Source organism: Delphinapterus leucas, chromosome 7, assembly GCF_059928025.1.
Source record: "Delphinapterus leucas isolate spDelLeu-1000000601 "Yukka" chromosome 7, BTC_Dleu_Yukka2, whole genome shotgun sequence".
Classification (NCBI taxonomy): Eukaryota; Metazoa; Chordata; class Mammalia; order Artiodactyla; family Monodontidae; genus Delphinapterus; species Delphinapterus leucas.
The window spans coordinates 41,411,370-41,432,895 of NC_143135.1; the positions used below are offsets into that span (position 1 = coordinate 41,411,370).

Here is a 21,526-nt window from a genome sequence, read left to right on the forward strand (position 1 = left end):
ACTTGCTTCATCCACCCACCTATTCATCCAGTTTTTTATAGAACACTTTCTAGGCACTTATGACAGAGCGGTAGAAAAAACAAGGTCACCGAAATAAAGAGAGGTCTGTAGAATTTGAATGGCAGTGTTACCACATACCTGGGCCCTTAGAGATACATTGATCATTTTGTTTATTCTGTCAGAGGTATAGGAAGAAAATATGGGTAAATGATTTACTTGCCCTTGCTAAAACGTAAACATAGGTAAATATGACAACATATTGATTCTGAAATTTCGTACAGCAGCTGTGTGTGGGCTTGGACTGTGGACTTCATGATAGCTCTGATTTCAAGTTCCTTGTCCTTGACTCAGCCTCGTCTAGAAGTCAGTGGTTTTATGCCTTTTAAAAAAAATTTGTTTTTGCTTTTCCCCCTTTTACTTCTCCTGGCTTGCCTCAGTTTCTCCCTTTCCTGTCCCCCTTGTTAGGTACTTCATTTCTACTGGCCACCATTAATTCGAGAAAGGAGCCCATTACACTTATAACAATAGATTACTTAAGTGTATTAATCCCCACTCCTCTTATCTGTCAGTACCTTGACCACAATGTGCCCTGCAGCCTCCCAGGAAAAAGAGCCCTCTCCCCCCAACAATAGAGTAAGGGTCTTCTCTGGCCTTACCTGTTGGTGTGCCTTGTCTGCAACTGATTCACTTTGTTACAAAGCAGAAACTAACACACCATTGTAAAGCAATTATACTCCAATAAAGATGTTAAAAAAAAAAAAAAAAAAATTTGTAAGCGCCATGACGGCTTCTCAGTTTTGACCACTTAGTTTTGTTCATGTTTTGTCCTTAGCACAGAGAACAAAGGTATGCACTCAGTATACAGTTGCTGAATGAATGAATCAAGGCATCAGTGAATCAAGATGTGGTATTAATATGATGACTCTTTCTACATAATAGATATTTTTGAAAAACAAAACAAGTTTTGCTTCTGTAAACTTAGGTTATTCATTAACTCAGCACATCCCTAAGTGACTATTGCAGATGTTGTACTCTATTCTTATTAAACTTAGTTTGTTTAATAAAGCTGCTCTCATCATTCCCATTTTGCTCTTCTCTATTTAGAAATAGGTAGTATTAGATAAACTCATGTTATTGTGGATTTTCACAGATACTCATTTGTGCCTTAGAACTGAGTCCCACTGGAGGTTCCAAAATGTAAATCTGAATTTCTTGCATCAGGTTCACCTTTGTTGTTTAAAACAAAACATTTCTGGTAGCACTCAGACCTACTAAACCAGAATATCCAGGCTTAGGATTTGGTATCTTTGTAAAATTCTCTGGGTTGGGGAACCTCTGGGAAATCCTTGTTTGTGTAGCTTTCAATCTTTTGTTGATTTCTGGCTTCACAGTGTTTTGGCTTTGGTACATGTGGTGTTCTTTTTGTCATATTTTTTTCCTTTGGTGGTAGTGATGCTATCTGTCTTCGTTAAAAGTGCTACACCAGTAAGCTCATAAGCAGCTTTATGTGTGGTTAGAGATTTCTTGACCAGAAATGTGTGTATGAACTTTGCTGACCTCGATTCCTGGAAGACTGATGTAAGACCGTGCTTTAAAAATAAATAAATGAAGCACATAGACAGTCTTAGCCGTGGGATTGTTTTATCATCTAGACCATTAATTTTTCTCAGTTGTATAAAGATAGGTCATTTGCTGTTTCCCTCTGGCCAAATTACATTATGTAGGTGGGATAGGGCAAGGTAGCTTTCTAAAGAATAATTGAGCAGAAATACAAGGAACAAAATTCTTAAGGACATATATTTCCCTCCCCCAATCAAATTATATTAGTAAAGTAAGTAATTGATTAAGACTGACATGTCGCAAAAATTTATTTTTACTTCTTTTATATCTCTTTTCTTTCACTTCAAGATGTAATTTTACTTCAAGGAATTTTATGTCAACTTTTCTTAAAAAGAATTGTCCTTTCTAAATTGGTGGCTCTGTAAAGATTTATTTTCCTACTTGGCTTCCTTACTTATTGTTAATTGCTTGCTTGATTTGATTGATTGATATTTCAAACCATAGGCCTTATGGTACCTGTGCTGTTTTGAAGAGAGGCAGGATAGATTTTAAAGTTACATAAACTTGGGTATACTAATACTATGTAGAACCTGCCTGCCACTCTTTCGGAATACAACAGAGTATAAACTGTTATGAAGTAATTGTTAGATGTATATGCATTAATGTAATGGCCTAATGATATTGCATTGAAGGTGCTGAATTTTGAGAATATAAAATTAAATTAGGAGAACAAGCTACCTGAAAGGATTAGAGGGAATAATACCTTGAGCTAAAACAGGGCCCGGGAATATTCTAATCAGCCAGAGTGTCAAACCTGATAATTCCTGGGGTATCAAATAGTGCATTGAGAAGGGTTTTGTTCTAGTAGTGGGGCAAAATCAGCCTTAGATGTAATGCTGTTCTGGTACTGTACAATAGAAAGGATCAAACTTTCCGAATAATTGCATCCCAGAAGAAAGCTCAGGAATATTTATAGGAATACAAATTATCCAGAACTCAATAGGTAAAAATCTAGTAGCCACGCATCCACTCAAAACTTACCAAGCATGTAAAGCAGCAGGAAAATATGACCCATAATAAGGAGAAAAGACAGTGAATAGAAACAGATCCAGAGATGACATAGATGATAGAGTTGGTGAGCAGAGAAATTAAAATGGTTATTATTACCATATACCATATGTTCAAGAAGCTAGAGAAAAGACTGAATATTGACTATGTTAAGTAGAGACATGGAAGATGTAAAAAGATCAAAATCAAACTTCTGGAAATTAAAACTACCATGTCTGAGATGAAAAATACACTGGATGGGATTAACAGCAGAAGTAACGGCTGAAAAATTTCTAAATTTGATGAAAACTTACAAAGCTCAACAAACCCTGAGCACGAGAAATATGAAGTAAACTACAAGGCACATTATAATGAAATTGCTTAAAAGCAGTGATAAAGAGAAAAAACTGAAAAGTAACCAGAGGGAGAGAAACATTGCATACAGAGGATCAAAGATAAGGATGACAGCAATCACACTGTTTCTCACAGGAGACGATGCAAAGAAGATAGTGGCACAGCATCTTCCAGGTACTGAGAGAAAAAACTCATCTGAAAATTTACTTCAGAAACAAAGGTGAGGGCCTCCCTGGTGGCGCAGTGGTTGAGAGTCCGCCTGCCGATGCAGGGGATACGGGTTCGTGCCCTGGTCTGGGAAGATCCCACATGCCGCGGAGCGGCTGGGCCCGTGAGCCATGGCCGCTGAGCTTGTGCGTCCGGAGCCTGTGCTCCGCAACGGGAGAGGCCACAACAGTGAGAGGCCCGCGTACCACAAAAAAAAAACAAAAACAAAGGTGAAGTAAAGACTTCTCCCAGATAAACAAAAAGTGAAAGAATTTATTACCAGCAGACCTACATTAAAAAAAATGCAAAAAAGAAGGAAAACCATACCGAATGGAAATCTGGATCTATACAAAGAAATGAAGAACACCTTTACCCATTTATGTGGGTAAATATAAATTACTTTTATTGTTATTTAAATCTCCTGAAAACATAACTGGATGTTTAAAGCAAAAATAATAACAATGTATTCTAAAGTAATAGGTAACAGTAATAAAAAGAGCAGGAGGGAGAAACATACTATTGTTATAAGGTTCTTAAACTATACATGGATTGACATAATATTTGAATTAGACAGTGATGAGTGACACATGTATATTATAAACTCTAAAGCAATTATAAAAATAACATAATAGGTACATAGTTTATTAGCCAACAAAGAAGACCAAATGCAATCATAAAAACAATGCAGTTAACCGAAAAGAAGGCAACTTTTGATAAGTAGAACAAAGAATAAATGGGATGGTTAGGAAACAAATTTCAAGATGACCCAACTATAGCAATAATCACATTAAACTTAAATAGTGTGAGCACCTCAAAAGGCAGACATTGTCAGATTGGATAAAAAGCAAGACCCTACAAGAAATCTACTTTCAACGTAAAGATACAAATAGGTGAAAAGTACAAAGGGTGGGATAAGGTATACCATGCTAATACTAATGAAAGAAAAGTTGAAGTGGCAATATAAATATCAGACTAAGTAGATTTCGGAGCAAATACCATTACTAGGAATAAAGAGGATCATTTCATAATGATAAAGAGATTAATTCATCAAGAGAACTTAACAATCCTAAACATTCATGTAATGAATAACAGCTTCAAAATTCTTAAAGCAAAAATGGGAAGAACAAAAAAAAAAAAATGGGAAGAACAGTTATAGTCAGAAGTTTCAGCACCTCTCTCAATAACTGAGCAAGTAGAAAGAAAATCAGTAAGGATATAGATGGTTTGAATAACACTGTTGGGCAACTTATCCTAACTGACGTTTCCTAAACACTCCACTGAACAACAGCAGAATATACATCTTTTGAAATGAGAATGGGTCATAGAACAAGTCTCAATACAGTTAAGGGGATTCTAGTCAGATGATGTATGTTCTTTGACCACAGTGGAATTAAATTGGAAATAACAAAGATATCTAGGAGCTCTCCAAATATGAGGAAATTAAGATACTTTTAATTTACCCTCAGTACAAAGAAAACACAGGACATTACAAAGTATTATGAGCTGAATGATAACTAAAACAGCATATCAAAATTTGTGGGGTGCTATTAAAGAAGTACCTATAGAGAAATTTATAGCATTAAATATTTGTATTAGGAAAAGAAAAAAGGTTTCAATTCAGTGACTAGCTTCTTACCTTAAGAACTGTAAGAAAAAGAAAGAGCAAATTAAAACCATAGTAATCAGAAGAAGTAAAATAATAAAGAATGGAAACCAATGAAATTGAAAATAGAAAAAACATAGAGAAGTAAATAAAAACGAAAAAGGGAGAGATAACCATCATTTCAAATCTTAGTAGATATTTAAAAGATAATAAGGAAATACTATAAACAACTTTATGCCAATAAATTCAGCAGGTTAGATGAAATAGACCTATTCCTTGAAAGGCACAAACTCAAGAAAAAAATAGATAAGCTGAGTAGTACTATATGTATAAGATAAATCCAATTTATTGTAAAAACCTTTCCTCAAAACTCCAGGCCCAGATGGATTCACTGGGCCAATTTTACTGAACTGATTTTGCTGAAACTATTCCAGAAAATTGAAGAGGAGAGAATTCTTTCCAACTCATTATATGAAGCCAGTATTACTCTGATACCAAATCAGACAAAGATATAAGAAAACTACAGTTCAATATTTCTCATAAACATAGATGTAAAAAATTTTTTTTTGATGTAAAATTTTTTAATTAAAATTTTAGTAAATAGAATTCAATATATGAAAAGAACAATGCATTATCACTCAAGTGGAGTTAATTCCAGGAATGCCATGTTGATTTAACAGGCGAAAGTGAATCAGTATAATTTATCATATTAACAGACTTTAAAAAGGAAAAATCATATGATCTCAACAGATGCAGAAGAAAAAAATTTGACAAAATCCAGCATCGGTTCCTGATAAAAATTCTTTATAAATGGAATAGTGAGGAACTTTATTAACCTGATAAAGGGCATCTGTAATAAAACCCTACAACCAACAGCTTACTTAATGGTGAAAGACCAAATGCTTTCTCCCTAAGATCAGAAACAAGTCAGAAGTACCGCCTCACCACTGCTGTCTTGGAGCTTCCAGGCAGTGAGGTAAGGCCAGAAAATGAATGAAAAAACATCCACATCAGAAAGGAAGCAACAAAACTGTCTTTATTAGCAAATGACATGATTGCTTATGTAGAAAAGCCTATGGAATTTACAAAAACAAAACAAAACAAACCCACCTAGATAAGTGAGTTTAGCATAGTTCCAGGTTCTAAGATAAAGATACAAAAGTTATGATTCTGTTTTGCAGAGAAAAATGTATATCATTGAAAAAAGATGAGAAGAATATGGTTCTGTATGGATGATAAGTTCCTAAATTTTCTTTTTTTTTCCTTTTTGCCCATCTGTAATTTTCTAACCTTGTATAAGTGTTTACTTTTGTGGCAATGACAGCAGTGAAAGTCACTTTTTCAGAAATATGAATTTTCAGGCCCACTATATAAATATAGTTTAATAGTTGTAGGTAATTATCACTATTCCAACCCTCTACATTTAAGATATATATAGGGCATTTACTATAGAGGGCTAATATTCAATTAGCCTTTTCTTACTCTGGCCTACCATTTATATGTCATCAGCAATGCCACCCTTCCCTGCCTACCTTCCTTCATTTCTCCATGTAAGGAAGGCATTGTGAGGGCTTGTGGTTCTATTCATTATTTTTTTCCCACATATTTATTGAGAGTCTTCCAAGTACCAGGTACTGGGGAATGCAGACGTGAAGAAGACCCCATGGCTTCTTGAGGCCTGCCCTGCTCTCCAGCCTCATCTCTTGCCATTTTCTCTCTTAGCTTATTGTATTCCAGCCACTCTAGGGCTTCTTTCAGTTTCTGGAACTTGCAGTGCCCTCATGCCTGCTGTTTCCATTGTCAGGGATACTTCTTCACCCTGACCCAACTCCATACACTTTACCTAAATATCACTTCCTCAGGGAAGCTTTCCCTGACCTGCTCAGCAGGGTTATACACTCCCATAGCACCTTGTACTTCCCAGAATTTATCACTGTTGTATTTAGTACTTTTTGAGTAACCACTAGACTGACATCTTGCTTCTGTCATGTTCTGAGTTTTTCTGCGGAGGTGGGCTTCAGCACTATGAGTTAAGCTATTAAGTGTTTTGGTTCGTCTTAAGGCAAACCAGCTTGGTCTCTGGCTGGATTAACAGTGCAGCGTGTGGCCAAGCAGTAGATGGAGCAGATCTAATCGTTAATACTGTACCTCAAACACACCTCTTGAAATTTCAGGTAACGCAGGAAGAAGGACAGCAGTTAGCACGACAACTTAAGGTAACATACATGGAGGCGTCAGCAAAGATTAGGATGAATGTAGATCAAGCTTTCCATGAACTTGTCCGGGTTATAAGGTAAGCAAAACACATCCCAGAAGTTTGTTTTAGTTTATTGAATTTGATGGGTAGTCACATTATGCTTTTTAAAAAAATTAAGAAAAAAAATTACCATTAAATGTTTTTCGTAAGAAAGAGGAAATTGTATGTAGGAGTGATTCTTTTCTGGGAATCATTTTTGACATGGTATGTTAAAATTTTTAATTACGTACATAATTCTGGTTACTTCCTACATAAAAAGCCTAATTTTATTATATTGAAGTAGAGTACACATAGAGATTTTGAAAAGAACTGGTGCACCTTCCAAAGGTGGCGGTGGTGTGAAGACAGTGATGACAGCAGCTAACACTTGAGTGGTGGGTGGCCTCTGCCAGATCCTGTGCTAACTGCTTCACGTGCATTACTACATTTAATCCCCACCACAACCCAATAATGCCCCTACTCTCTGATGAGAAAGCAGATACAGAGAGGTGAAATAATTTGAACATATTAAACGGCAGAGCTGGGACTTAAGTCCAGGTCTCTGATTCCAGAGCCTGTGCTCTTAGCTTTGCTTCCTACCCACCCCTCCCAGGCCACGAGGAAGCCAAGCAGTAGGGATTCAGCAGCCCCACAGCATATGAAGTATGATATCCAGACTTCATAGAGGTTTTCTGTTCGCTGGCCTAGGAGGCCTCTGTGGTTCAGAAAGTATTGCTGGGTTCCAAGAAGCTGGAGGCGGTGAGTGAGGTTGGCTGGAGTTGGTGTGTGTGAGAAAGAGTGAGTTGCTTTAGCAGGTGGGGTTTCGTGAGATTATTTTGGGTCTTGGTGGCTTGGCCTCTGTTTCATCCTCTGTTCTTAGTTCTGCTGGTTTCCCTGCTAGTTAGTTTGACAGGTATATGGAGTTAGTTCCTGTTAGTTGTACGTCTAAGGTGAATTGACATTTTGAGCTATGGGCTTCTACTTGTACTTTTTCTTAGCCCGTTACTAGGGCATTCTCTTTGTGGGGTGGAAAAGAGGATTGCTTTTTTTTTTTTAGTAGTTTGTTAAAAATGCAAATTCGGTTTTTTTTTAGTGAATACAGAGTTTCAGTTTTGCAAGATGAAAAGATTTGGGAGGTGGATAGTGCACAACATTGTAAATATACGTAAAGCACTGAACTGTACACTTAAAAATGGTTAAGATGGTAAATTTTATGTGTATTTTACCTGCTCCCCCACCCCGAAACCAATGCCTTTTTTTTTTTTGGCCATGTTGGGTCTTCGTTGCTGCATGCGGGCTTTCTCTAGTTGCGGCGAGCGGGGGCTACTCTTCCTTGTGGTGGGCATTCTTCTCATTGCGGTGGCTTATCTTGTTGCAGAGCACGGGCTCTAGGCACACGGGCTTTAGTAGTTGTGTCACGTGGGCCCTAGAGTGCGTGGGCTTCAGAAGTTGTGGCGCGTGGGCTCGGTAGTTGCGGCATGTGGGCTCTAGAGCACAGGTTCAGTAGTTGTGGCGCACAGGCTTAGTTGCTACGTGACATGTGGGATCTTCCCAGACCAGGGATTGAACCCGTGTCCCCTGCATTGGCGGGCGGATTCTTAACCATTGTGCCACCAGGAAGTCCCACCAGTGCTTTTTAAAAATAATTTTTATTGCTTTTTTGAAATATTTAATCCTTGGTTTTGATCCTCAGAATTGATCCACATCCATCAGTCAGTCAGGAGTGAGGAGGGGGTACATGAGACTTTTTTGTGCCAGAGACTGTTAGACATTTGAACATAACAAAATCTTCTTTAATCCTCATAACAACTGTGAAAGGTAGGGTTTTATTATCCCTCCTAAAAAAACACCCCTCAGAGAGGTCAACTAACTTGTTTAATACAGACTTGTAGTTACGAAGTGGCAAAACCAGGATAGGAATGGCATACCTCATAAGGGCAGGTACTCTAGTGATGGATGTTCATTCCTAAGGATACCTTAGAGTCATGGAATTTCAAACTGGGAAGGGAATTTAGAGGTTGTTGAATTCAGCATCTCACCTAATTGAATACTCACCCATAAATGAAACTCAGACAGCTTTGCTTATGCTCATGTTGAAGCATTTGTACCTCCCTGCCCCCAAAGATTTGCTTTGACTCCCTAGTTGAAATTTAACATTGAAAAGCATATGCACATAAACCAGACTCATCCAACAATAACCTGCATTTATAATAATGTATTACCAAAAAGTCAATTATCTATAGGTTTTTCTATCTTACAGGAAATTTCAAGAGCAGGAATGTCCTCCTTCACCAGAACCAACACGGAAAGAAAAAGACAAGAAAGGCTGCCACTGTGTCATTTTCTAAGAATCCCTTGAATTTTAGCTACCAACTGCCAGGAAAAGCCCTCATCTTCTCCTTCTCTCCTTACAGTTTACATCATGTTGGTACCTTTCTAGCCTTAGATAAATGATCACCGTGGTAGCCTTAGACCAAGAAGCTGGCTAATCCTTTCCATGAAGCTGATCCAATGGTCAGTCAAGACAGATTTAAAGGAAACACTAAGGCTGCTTCAAAGATTATCTGATTCCTTTAAAATGGATATCTATATACACAGACACATTCTTTTTTTAAGGGCTTACTTTTAATAGGGATGGATCAGTTTTGGAACCTAAGCTGTTTGCCAAGCTGAAGTCATAGGTTGTGAAATAACTTTTAACTTCTGGAATCATATTGCCTACTGTTACTCTAAATAGAAACATAGGGAGTTTTAAAAAAATGTGAATTTTTGCCTATCTCTAAAAATTTTGATGTCAACTTTAGTTAACCTTAAATACACTGAATTGAATCCACAAAAGTGAGACATCTCAGACCTTTACTGATGCTATAGCCTTTTGTTTTCCAGTGGCCAAAATACCAAAATGCCTACTGTATTTATAGGTTAAAAACTGCGTGTAAAGCCTTTACTATTATTCCTAAAGATAATATTCTGTGTGGCCAAATATTTGGACTCATTCTGGACTTAGGCATTTTAGGGTTCTTGGTTTTTTAATTTAACTCTTTTCACAGCCATGTTGAGAGTAAAAATAAATAATTTCTGTCTGTCTTCCTTTTCAAGTATTTCTGGATAAGGGATTCAAAAAAACTAAAACTGTTTTTGTTTGTAATATAAAATATGGAATTGATCTTTCCAGGGTCAGAGATGATTAATGTTTTGCTATATACTTTTATACATTATTTTCTTATCAAACTAGTTAACAAGTATTTTTATATGTTTGTAAGCAAATATGCTTTCACAGCATACCTTGTGTATATGTAAAGATAAGTATTTAATTCTCACTTCACTTTTAGCTGACAAAGGAAAAAAAGTGAAAACTACAGAAACTGTGGTAGAACCTTACATGCTGTTCTGGTCCTGGTTGTACCCACCTTTGGCCAGTCACACAGCTACTCAAGAAACCTTCCCAATAGAGTACAACAGGATGAGAATCTGAAATCACTTCCGATATCCCCTACTAGATATTGACTGCTATATCAAGTAGTAAATGGTAAAACTTTTAATTGACAATTAGTATAACTGTGGGTGACTTCTGATTTTGTTTTTAATTCTGTGGATTGTGTTTAAACAATTCAAAAGTATGTTCCTGATTTTGAGATACTAAGTGGTATTGCACAGTTGTCACTTTATTGAATGTGTACAACAGTTCCATGAAGATTATAAAGCATACCCTTGTATAGCTTCAGGTGCTAGAATTAAAATTGATCTGTTATCACAAGATGATGCTTGATGACTTGTTATTTTGGTGGTTTATTGAAGGAATGAGTGTTGGAGGAAACTTATTTTCATAGCTCTATGCCTTTTCCTGAGGATTTGAATCTAAGATCAATACTGGTTATTTAGTAGGTGAACTGGAAGTGAAATGGCTTGGTGTTTTTAGTGATTTCCTGAATATTTTCTTAAGTCATTGTTTCTTTAACCTTTTCTATGAAGTGCTCCTGACAGAGATTTCTCACTGTAGAGGGGAGAGGAGGGTGAATACATACACATATACTCTCTCTGGGTATGATGCCTAAAACAGCTGAAGCAAAGCACATAAATTTATTTGAATGTTAATTAAAATTACTGCCCAGGAAGATACCACATTTATCCCCTGGCTTTTGGTGCTATAGCACTATCTTGTATCCTTGTTAGTACTTTCAGTTGGGGAAGTTTTTTTATTTATCGTTGGTAACTTCAGATAATAAGAGATAGTCTATACAACATTCATATTTAGTGGGAAACCTTTTATTTTGTTCTGAGTAGATGATTTATAAGAAAGCAGCCTAAAAGTTAAATTTTGTTATCTCAGTTTACTTTTTTTCTCTCTGTGCTTTACTTTGGATAATTTTTATTCCTACATCTTCAAGTTCCCTAACGTTTTCTTCTGCAGTTATTCAGTCTGCTGTAATCCCATCCAATGAATTTTTCATTTCAGACCTGACGTTTTTTCCTCCTGTAGAAGTCCTGTTTTTTAAAAAATATATCTTCTGTTTCTTTCCTCATTATGTTCATGTATTTCTCTTACCCAGCCCCTCTCAATTGAGTTCCCAGAGAATTGGGTCTAATGCCTTATCTGTTGTATGTAGTGAATTAACTTCTGTGCATCTGGAATGGTTCTAGCTGTGTACCATCCTTGGGAGAATTGAGAAAATAATCCCTCAAATAACTTTTTGTACTGCTTAATTCTCTCGCAGAACCCTGGTCGAGAAAGGCTGCTTTGAATATTTGAACATGGTTACAATAGCTGTTTAACATCCTTGTCTGCTGATCATGTCTATAAGTTTTGGATCTATTTCTATTGACTGGTTTTTCTCTAGTTATGGTCTCATTTTCCTGCTCCTTCACATGTCTAGTAAGTTTTTATTGATATTAGATGCTAGACATTGTGTATTTTATGTTGTTGGGTGCCTAGATTTTGTTGCCTTCATCTAAAGATTCTTGGGCTTTGTTCTGGTAGTAAGTTAATTTATTTGTAGTTGTTTGATCCTTTCAAGGCTTGTTTTTTAAGCTTCATGCAGACTCAACTAGCTTTTTTCCCAGGATAGTTTAGCTCCACTGCTAAGGTGTGGCCTTTTTGGGGTCTCTACTGAATGCCCTGTGTAATCACTGAGGACTCCAGTTTGGCTCATGGGAACTCAGACAATTCCCAGACCCATATGAGCTCTGGGGAACCATTCTATTCGCAGCTCCTGTGTCATTCTTTCCCTAGCCTCCTGGAGTTTCACCCTATACATGCATATGTTAATATTTAGCAAAGCCTCCTTGACCCTCTGCATATTTTTGGAGCTCTTTCTCTGTTTGGCTCTCTCCCCTCCAGAACTTTGTCCTGCAGCTTTCAGCTGCTTCAAACTCCCTGATCTCCAGTGTCTGTCTTTTTAGCTCAGGGAAACATTTGTGACCTGCTTGGAATCCCCTATCCCCTCTGCAATCTGGAATGTGTCCCTAGGCAGAGAGCCAGGACAGTCTTAAGGTTTAGTTTATTTGTTTTTCTTCCATCAGGGATTCTGGTCCTGTGCTGCCTGGTGTATAATGTTTGAAAACAGTTGTCTCACGTATTTACTCTAGTTTTCAGATTGTCTAAGGTAGGAGGGTAAAATGTGGTTCATGCTACTCCACGACTGGAAGCTGAGGTCGTTCGCATTTGATTTCCATCATATAATCAGAGGTACCTTGTAGCCATCAATCCATGACTTGAAATCTTTTCTCACAGAGAATGGCCAGTCTCGTGACACAAATAGTCCTTGTCTGTGTGGCCATTGTGTTTTCCTCTCTAGCTTGGAGGCTGGCAAACTTTTTCTCTAAAGGGCCGGTTCGTAAATAGCACCTTGGGCTTTGCAGGCCATGTGGTTGTTGTGCCAGCCCCTTAGCACTACCATTGTAGTGCCAAGGCAGCCATAAACAATGTATAAATGAAAGAATGTGGCTGTGTTCCAATGAAACCTTATTTGTGGACACTGAAGTTTGTATTTCATATAATTTTCTTTCTTCTTCCTTTTTTTTTTAAAATTATTTATTTGACCGCACCAGGTCTTAGTTGCGGCACGCACGATCTTCCTTGCGGCACGTAGGATCTTTCAGTTGGGGCCCACGGGCCCACACGATTGCACACGCGATCTTTTAGTCGCGGCCTGCAGGATCTAGCTCCCTGACCAAGGTTTGAACCTGGGCCCCCAGCATTAGGAGCACGGAGTCTTAGCCACTGGACCACCAGGGAAGTCGCCATGTCATTTTCGTGTGTCATGAAATATTAATCTTTTGAATTCTTTTCAAAAATTCATTTTAAAATTGTAAAGATAATTCTGTACAAAAACAGATGGCAGACTGGATGTGATCTGTGGGCCATGGTTTGCCAATCCTGCTCTTCAGCACATTTAGCATTTGAAATTACACTCCCAACTTCAGAATGTCTTATGAATGTGGAAATTCTTTCAAGCAGGATTTCCTGAATTAACAGTCATGAATTTCTGTCCTAGGAATTTTCTCCCTATATTGTTTGGTTAGGGCTTTACAATGTTTCAGAATTGAACATTATGCCCTATTGACACACCTCTTACACTGATGATTCTCTAAATTTGGGACTTCAGAGTTTTGTTATATATATATATACTTTATCCTTTGACTATTAAAGTTCAGTGTAACAGGGCTTCCCTGGTGGCGCAGTGGTTCAGAGTCCGCCTGCCGATGCAGCAGACACGGGTTCGTGCCCCGGTCCGGGAAGATCCCACATGCCGCGGAGTGGCTGGGCCCGTGAGCCATGGCCGCTGAGCCTGCGCGTCCGGAGCCTGTGCTCCGCCAACGGGAGAGGTCGCGACAGTGAGAGGCCCGCGTACCGCAAAAAAAAAAAAAAAAAAATTCAGTGTAACAAAGTTGTATATACTTAAGGTCTAACTTGTTCCTCCTCTAACTGTTCGTCATCACTTGGTTTAATTTCTTTCTTTCCCATTCCTATACATAGTGATGCCATTGAACAGGTAACTGGCAGGTAAATGGGAGATGATGATAAAGTGATCACTTTTCAATATCATTCACTTAAAGGTACTTAACCAGTGACTGCTTATAAAGTTTCAAAGTACTTTTTAGAAAAAAGGCATTTTAATTTTTTTTAATTTTAATTTTATTGGAGTATAGTTGATTTACAATGTTGTGTTAGTTTCAAATGTACAGCAAAGTGATTCAGTTACACATACATTTATTCTTTTTTAGATTCTTTTCTCATATAGGTTATCACAGAATACTGAGTAGTGAGTTCCCTGTGCTATACAGTAGGTCCTTGTTGGTTATCCATCTTACATATAGTAGTGTGTATATGTTCATCCCGAGCTCCTGATTTGTATCTCCCCACCAAGTTTCCCCTTTGGTAGTCATAAGTTTATTCTTGATACCTGTAAGTCTGTTTCTGTTTTATAAATAAGTTCATTTGTATCATTTTTAAAAAATGAGATTCCACATATGAGTGATATCATATGATATTTGTCTTTCTCTGTCTCAATTACTTCTCTTAGCATGATAATCTCTAGGTCTATCCATGTTGCTGCAAACGGCATGATTTCATTCTTTTTTATGGCTGAATAATAATTCCATTGTATATATGTACCACATCTTCTTTACCCATTACTCTGTCAATGGACATATAGGTTGCTTCCATGTCTTGGCTTGTAAAATAGTGCTGCAGTGAACATTGGGGTGCATGTATCTTTTCGGATTATGGTTTTCTCTGCGTATATGCCCAGGAGTGGGATTGCTGGATCATGTGGTAGTTCTGTTTTTAGTTTTTTAAGGAACCTCCATAGTGGTTGTACCAATTTACATTCCCACCAACAGTATAGGAGGGTTCCCTTTTCTCCACATCCTCTCCAGCATTTATTGTTTGTAGACTTTTTGATGATGGCCATTCTGATCGGTGTGAGGTGATAACCTCATTGTAGTGTTGATTTGCATTTCTCTAATAATTAGTGATGTTGAGCATCTTTTCATGTGCTTTTGGCCATCTGTATGTCTTCTTTGGAGAAATGTCTACTTAGATCTTCTGCCCATTTCTTGATTGGGTTGTTTGTGTATTTTTTGACTTGGAGCAGGATGAGCTGTCTGTATATTTTGGAGATTAATCCCTTGTTGGTTGCTTCATTTGCAGATATTTTCAACTCATTCTGTGGGTTGTCTTTTCATTTTGTTTATGGTTTCCTTTGCTTTTAAGTCTAATTAGGTCCCATTTGTTTATTTTTGTTTTTATTTCCATTACTCTAGGAGGTGGGTCAAAAAAGATGTTGCTGCGATTTATGTCAAAGAGTGTTCTGCATATGTTTTCCTCTAAGAGTTTTATATTTTTATAGTGTCTGACCTTACATTTAGGTCTTTGATCCATTTTGAGTTTATTTTTGTGTTTGTTGTCAGGGAGTGTTCTAATTTCATTCTTTTACATGTAGCTGTCCAGCTTTCCCAGCACCACTTATTGAAGAGACTGTCTTTTCTCCATTGTATATTCTTGTCTCCTTTGTTGTAGACTAATTGACCATACATGTGTGGATTTATTCCTGGGCTTTCTATCCTGTTCCACTGATCTAATATATTTCTGTTTTTGTGCCACTACCATACTATTCTGATGACTGTAGATTTGTAGTATAGTCTGAAGTCAGGGAGCCTGATACCTCCAGCTCCGTTTTTCTTTCTCAAGATTGTTTTAGCTATTTGGAGTTTTTTGTGTCTCCATATAAATTTTAAAATTTCTTCATTCTAGTTCTGTGGAAAATAACCATTGTAATTTGATAGGGATTGCATTGAATCTGTAGATCGCCTTGGGTAGTATAGTAATTTTGACAATATTGATTCTACCAGTCCAAGAACATGGTGTATCTTTCCATATGTTTGTGTCATCTTCGATTTCTTTCACCAGCGTTTTATAGTTTTCAGAGTGCAGGTCTTTTGTCTCCTTAGGTAGGTTTATTCCTAGGTATTTTATTCTTTTTGATGCAGTGGTAGATGGGATTGTTTCCTTAATTTGTCCTTCTTATCTTTCGTTGTTAGTGTATAGGAAGATGCAACAGATTTCTGTGTATTAATTTTGTATCCTGAAACTTTACTGAAATCGATGAGCTCTAGTAGTTTTCTGGTAGCATCTTTAGATTTTCTATGGGTAGTATCATGTCATCTGCAAACAGTGACTGCTTTACTTGTTCTCCAATTTGTATTCTTTTTATTTCTTCTCTGATTGCCATGGCTAGGACTTCCAAAACTGTGTTGAATAGAAGTGGTGACAGTGGACATCCTTGCCTTGTTCCTGATCTTAGAGGGAATGCTTTCAGCTTTTCATCATTGAGAATGGTGTTAGCTTTGGGTTTGTCATATATGGTCTTTATTATGTTAAGGTAGGTTCCCTCTGTGCCCACTTTCTGGAGAGTTTTTTCATAAATGGGTGTTGAATTTTGTCAGAAGCTTTTCCTGCATCTATTGAGATGACCATATGGTTTTTATTCTTCAGTTTGTTAATGTGGTGTATCACACTGATTGATTTGCGGATATGGAAGAATCCTTGCATCCCTGGGATAAATCCCACTTGATCTTAGTGTATGATCCTTTTAATGTATTGTTGGATTTGGTTTGCTAATATTTTGGTCAGTATTTTTATGTCTGTGTTCATCAGTGATATTGGCCTGTACTTTTCTTTTTTTGTGGTATCTTTTGTTGTGGTATCAGGGTAATGGTGGCCTCATAGAATGAGTTCAGAAGTGGTCCTTCCTCTGCAGTTTTTGAAAGAGTTTCAGAAGGATAGGTGTTAACCCTTCTCTAAATGTTTGGTAGAATTCACCTGTGAAGCCAGCTGGTCCTGGACTTTTGTTTGTTGGGAGTTTTTATTTTTAATTAATTATTTTTTGGCTGTGTTGGGTTTTCATTGCTGTGCGCGGGCTTTCTCTAGTTGCGGCGAGCGGGGACTACTCTTCATTGTGGTGTGTGGGCTTCTCATTGTGGTGGCTTCCGTTGTTGTGGAGCATGGGCTCTAGGCACGTGGGCTTCAGTAGTTGCAGCATGTGGGCTCAGTAGTTGCAGCTTGTGGGCTCTAGAGTGCAGGCTCAGCTGTTCTGCAGCATGTGAGATCTTCCCGGACCAGGGCTCAAACCTGTGTCCCCTGCATTGGCAGGCAGATTCTTAACCACTGAGCCACCAGGGAAGTCCCTCTTGGGAGTTTTTTAATCACGGTTTCAGTTTCAGTATTATGATTGGTCTGTTCATATATTCTTCCTGGTTCAGTCTTGGGAGATTGTTCCTTTCTAAGAAATTGTCCATTTCTTCCAGGTTGTCCATTTTATTGGCATAGAGTTGTTTGCAGTAGTCTCTTATGATGTTTTGTGTTTCTGTGGTGTCAGTTGTAACTTCTCCTTTTTCATTTCTAACTTTATTGATTTGAGTGCTCTCCCCTTTTTTCTTGATGAGTCTGGCTGAAGGTTTATCTATTTTGTTTATCTTCTCAAAGAACCAGCTTTTAGTTTCATTGATCTTTGCTATTGTTCTCTTCATCTTTATTTCATTTGTTTCTGCTCTGATCTTTATGATTTCTTTCCTTTCAAAACTTTGGGTTTTGCTTGTTCCTCTTTCTCTAGTTACTTTAGGTATAAGGTTAGGTTGTTTATTTGAAGTTTCTCTTGTTTCCTGAGGTAAGATTGTATTGCTATAAACTTCCCTCTTAGAACTGCTTTTCCGGTGTCCCATAGGTTTTGGATCGTTGTGTTTTCGCTGTGATTTTTCTCTAGGTATTTTGTGATATCTTCTTTGATTTCTTCAGTGATCCACTGACTGTTTAGTAACATATTGTGTAGCCTCCATGTGTTTGTGTTTCTTACAGCTTTTTTCCTGTAGTTGACTTCTGATCTCATAGCATTGTGGTCAGAAAAGATGCTTGATATGATTTCAATTTTCTTAAATTTATTGAGGCTTGATTTGTGGCCCACGATGTAATCTGACTTGGAGAACGTTCCATGTGCTCCTGAGAAGAAAGTGGATTCTGCTGTTTTTGGATGGAATGTTCTATAAATATAAATTAAGTCCATTCAGCCTAATGTATCTTTTAAGGCCTGTGTTTCCTTACTGATTTTCTGTCTGGATGATCTGTCCATTGATGAAAATGGGGTGTTAAAGTCACCCACTATTATTGTGTTACTGTTGATTTCTCCTTTTATGGCTGTTAGCATTTGCCTTATATATTGAGGTGCTCCTATGTTGGGTGCATATGTATTTACAATTGTCATATCTTGTTCTTGGCTTGATCCCAGGATCTTTATGTACTGTTCTTTTTTGTCTGTTACAACATTCTTTATTTTAAAGTCTATTTTGTCTGATAATGAGTATTGCCACTCCAGCTTTCTTTTGATTTACATTTGCAGAGACACCTTTTTTCCATCCCCTCACTTTCAGTCTGTATGTGTCCCTAGATCCGAAGTGGGTCTCTTATAGACAGCATATATATGGGCTTGTTTTTGTATCCATTCAGCCAGTCTGTGTCTTTTGGTTGGAGCATTTAATCCATTTACATTAAAGATAATTATTGATATGAAGGTTCTTATTGCCGTTTTGTTAATTGTTTTGGATTTGTTTTGGAAGTCTTTTTCTTCCCTTCCTCTTTTTTTGTGATTTGGTGTCTATCTTCAGTGATGTGTTTAGATTGCTTTTTCTTTTTTGTGTGTGTATTTAACATAGATTTTTGGTTTGTGGTTCCCTTGAGGTTTTGATATAGCAGTCTATATATAAACAAGACTGTTTCAAGTTGCTGATCTCTTCATTTCAAACGCATTTCCAATATCCTGCATTGGTACTCTCCTCACGATTGCTGGATTTGAAACTATATTTGTGTGTGGATGATTTCCTACCTTTACTTTATATTTGCCTTTACCAGTGAGCTTTCTCATTCATAATATTCTTCACTCTAGTTTTGGCTTTTTATTTTCCGCCTAGAGAAGTTCCTTTAGTATTTGTTGTAATGCTGGTTTGGTGGTGCTGAATGCTCTTAGCTTTTGCTTGTCTGTAAAACTTTTGATTCTCCATCGAATCTGAATCAGAGTCTTGCTGGATAGAGGATTGTTGGTTGTAGTTTCTTCCCTTTCATCACTTTAATCGTTCACTCCCTTCTGGCTTGTAGAGTTTCTGCTGAAAAATCAGCTGATAACCTTATGGGGGTTCCCTTGTATGTTATTTGTTGCTTTTCCCTTGTTGCTTTTAATACTTTTTTCTTTGTCTTTAATTTTTGTCAATTTGATTAATATGTGTCTTGGCATGTTCCTCCTTGGGTTTATCTTGTGTGGAACTCTCTGCACTTCCTGGACTTGAGTGAGTGGTTCCTTTCTTATGTTAGGGAAGTTTTCGACTCTAATCTCTTCAAATATTTTCTCAGGCCCCCTCTCTCTCTCTTTTCTGGGACCCCTATAATGCGAATGTTGGTGTGTTTAATGTTGTCCTAAAGGTCTCTGAGACTGTCCTCATTTCTTTTCATTCTTTTTTCCTTATTCTTTTCTGTGGAAATGATTTACACCATTTTGTCTTTCAGCTCACTTATTTTCTGCCTCAGTTACTCTGCTATTGACTCCTTCTAGTGTATTTTTGATTCCAGTTATTGTATTGTTCATCTCTGTTTGTTCTTTAAATCTTCTAGCTCTTTGATAAACACTGCTTGTAATTTCTCAGCCTGTGCCTCCATTCTTTTTCCAAGATCTTGGATCATCTTTACTATCATTAGTGTAAATTATTTTTCAGGTAGGTTGCCTGTCTCCACCTCATTTAGTTGTTCTTGTGAGTTTTTATCTTGTTCCTTCGTCTGGAATATATTTCTCTGTCGTCTCATTTTGTCTGAGTTTCTTTGTGGTCTCCTTTCTGCTGGCTGGAGGATCATAGTTCCTCTTGCTTCTGGTGTCTGCCCTTTGGTGGGTGAGGTTGGTCTAGGGGCTTGTGCAGGCTTCCTGGTGGGAGGGACTGCTGCCTGTGGGCAGAGCTGTGTTAAGGGATGTGTTTATAGGTAGCTGTGAGCTCAGTGTGGCTTTAGGCACCCTGTCTGCTGATGGGTGGGGCTGTGTTCCTATCCTATGGGTTGTTTGGCCTGAGATCTTCCAGCACTGGAACCTGAGTAGGGCCAGGTCTTGATGCCAAAATGGCAACCTTCAGGAGAGCTCACACCTATCAGTATTCTCTGGGGCTTCTGCCACTGGTGTCCTTGCCCCCCCGCAGTGAGCCACAGTGGATCCCTGCCTCCCCAGGATACCCTCCAAGACTCGTAAGTAGGTCCAGCCTCGGCTTCTATGGAGTTACTGCTTTGTGCTGGGTCCCAGTGTACGTGAAACCTTGTGTGTGCCCTCCAAGAGTGGAGTCTGTCTTTCCCCCAGTCCTGTGGGCCTCCTACACTCAAGTCCTGCTGGGCTTCAAAGCTAATAAATGCCTTGGGAATTCCTCCTCCTGATGCCAGACCCTTAGGCTGGGGAGCCTGATGTGGGGCTCAGGACTCTCTTGTGGGAGAATCTCTGTGATATGATTATTTTCCAGTTTGTGGGTCGCCCATCCGGCAGGCATGGGATTTGATTATGTCATGAAAGTGCCCCTCCTGCTGTCTTGTTGTGGCTTCTAAAAGCATTTTAATTTGAACAGATTTCTTTGTGTAAGGCTTTATTGGGTGTTCTGGGGAATGGATAGATTTCCTTCCTACAAATTACTCAGTGTCTAGTGGAGGAAGATGCAGAGTGACAAAAACAAATGCCGAGAGGGTAGAGTTAAGGCAGACTGTGAGGAGTGTGCAGAAAGTTCTCAGGTCCAGCAGAAGTGATACTTTATATTCCTCCTAGAAGATCTGAGGGAGCTTTGCTTCTTAATTAGAAGTGATGTTTTCGCTGGAGCTTGACAGATTGGTAGGCTTTGAGGTGGGAAGAGAGGAGAAGAGTGAGGTGTGGAATGGCTGGGGAAAAGCCTGGGCAGAAGCACAGAGCTGGCAGCATGCAGGGTGTATTCTGGGATTGGAACCTTAATCTAAAAGGATTTTAATGCAGTGGGGAAAAAATTACAGAGTAGACTGGGCTTGGGTTGTGGAGGGCTTTAAATACGATGGCCGTTCTGTATATAATGGGAAACTGCCAAGGTTTCTGAACAGGCAGTGCCCGAATTCAGTCTAGTGTAGTATGCATGATGGAGAGGTATGGATTTAAGGAGGGGTGGTTAGATGAGAGGTTATTGGAATCATGGAATCTGTTCGCTTTCCATTTGTTCTGCTACTTTTGTCTAAGCCCCTCTGTCTCACACCCACGTTATTGCAGTAGTCTGTGAAGTAGTCTTTATTTCCACTTTGCCCCCACAAAGCCGTTCCTTCAGTAGTCAAAGGGATCTTTTTTAGACCATAAATTAAATGTTACACTGCTGCTTAAAATCTGTCATCGTCTCAGTGCACTTGGACTAACATCTGAATCCCTCCCCATAGTGTACAAGGAAACATTCTGCAGGATGTGTCATCTTCCTGCCTCTCACATTCAAGCCGACTT

General features: G+C 38.3%; 1 protein-coding gene across 3 annotated transcripts in view; it reads left to right on the forward strand.

Moving 5' to 3' along the window:
- Window positions 1-10,766, forward strand: part of RRAS2 (RAS related 2) — a 71,234-nt gene extending 60,468 nt beyond the window's left edge. For 2 of the 3 annotated variants that reach the window (XM_089915124.1, XM_089915125.1), the window contains exons 5-6: window positions 6,946-7,064; window positions 9,251-10,766. In XM_089915124.1, coding sequence (XP_089771250.1) covers window positions 6,946-7,064; window positions 9,251-9,461 — 330 coding nt within the window. In that variant the 3' untranslated portion in view covers window positions 9,462-10,766. The remainder of the gene's footprint in view (window positions 1-6,945; window positions 7,065-9,250) is intronic. The other variant, XM_022555659.3, reaches the window with a different exon arrangement.
- Window positions 10,767-21,526: the final 10,760 nt, after the last annotated feature.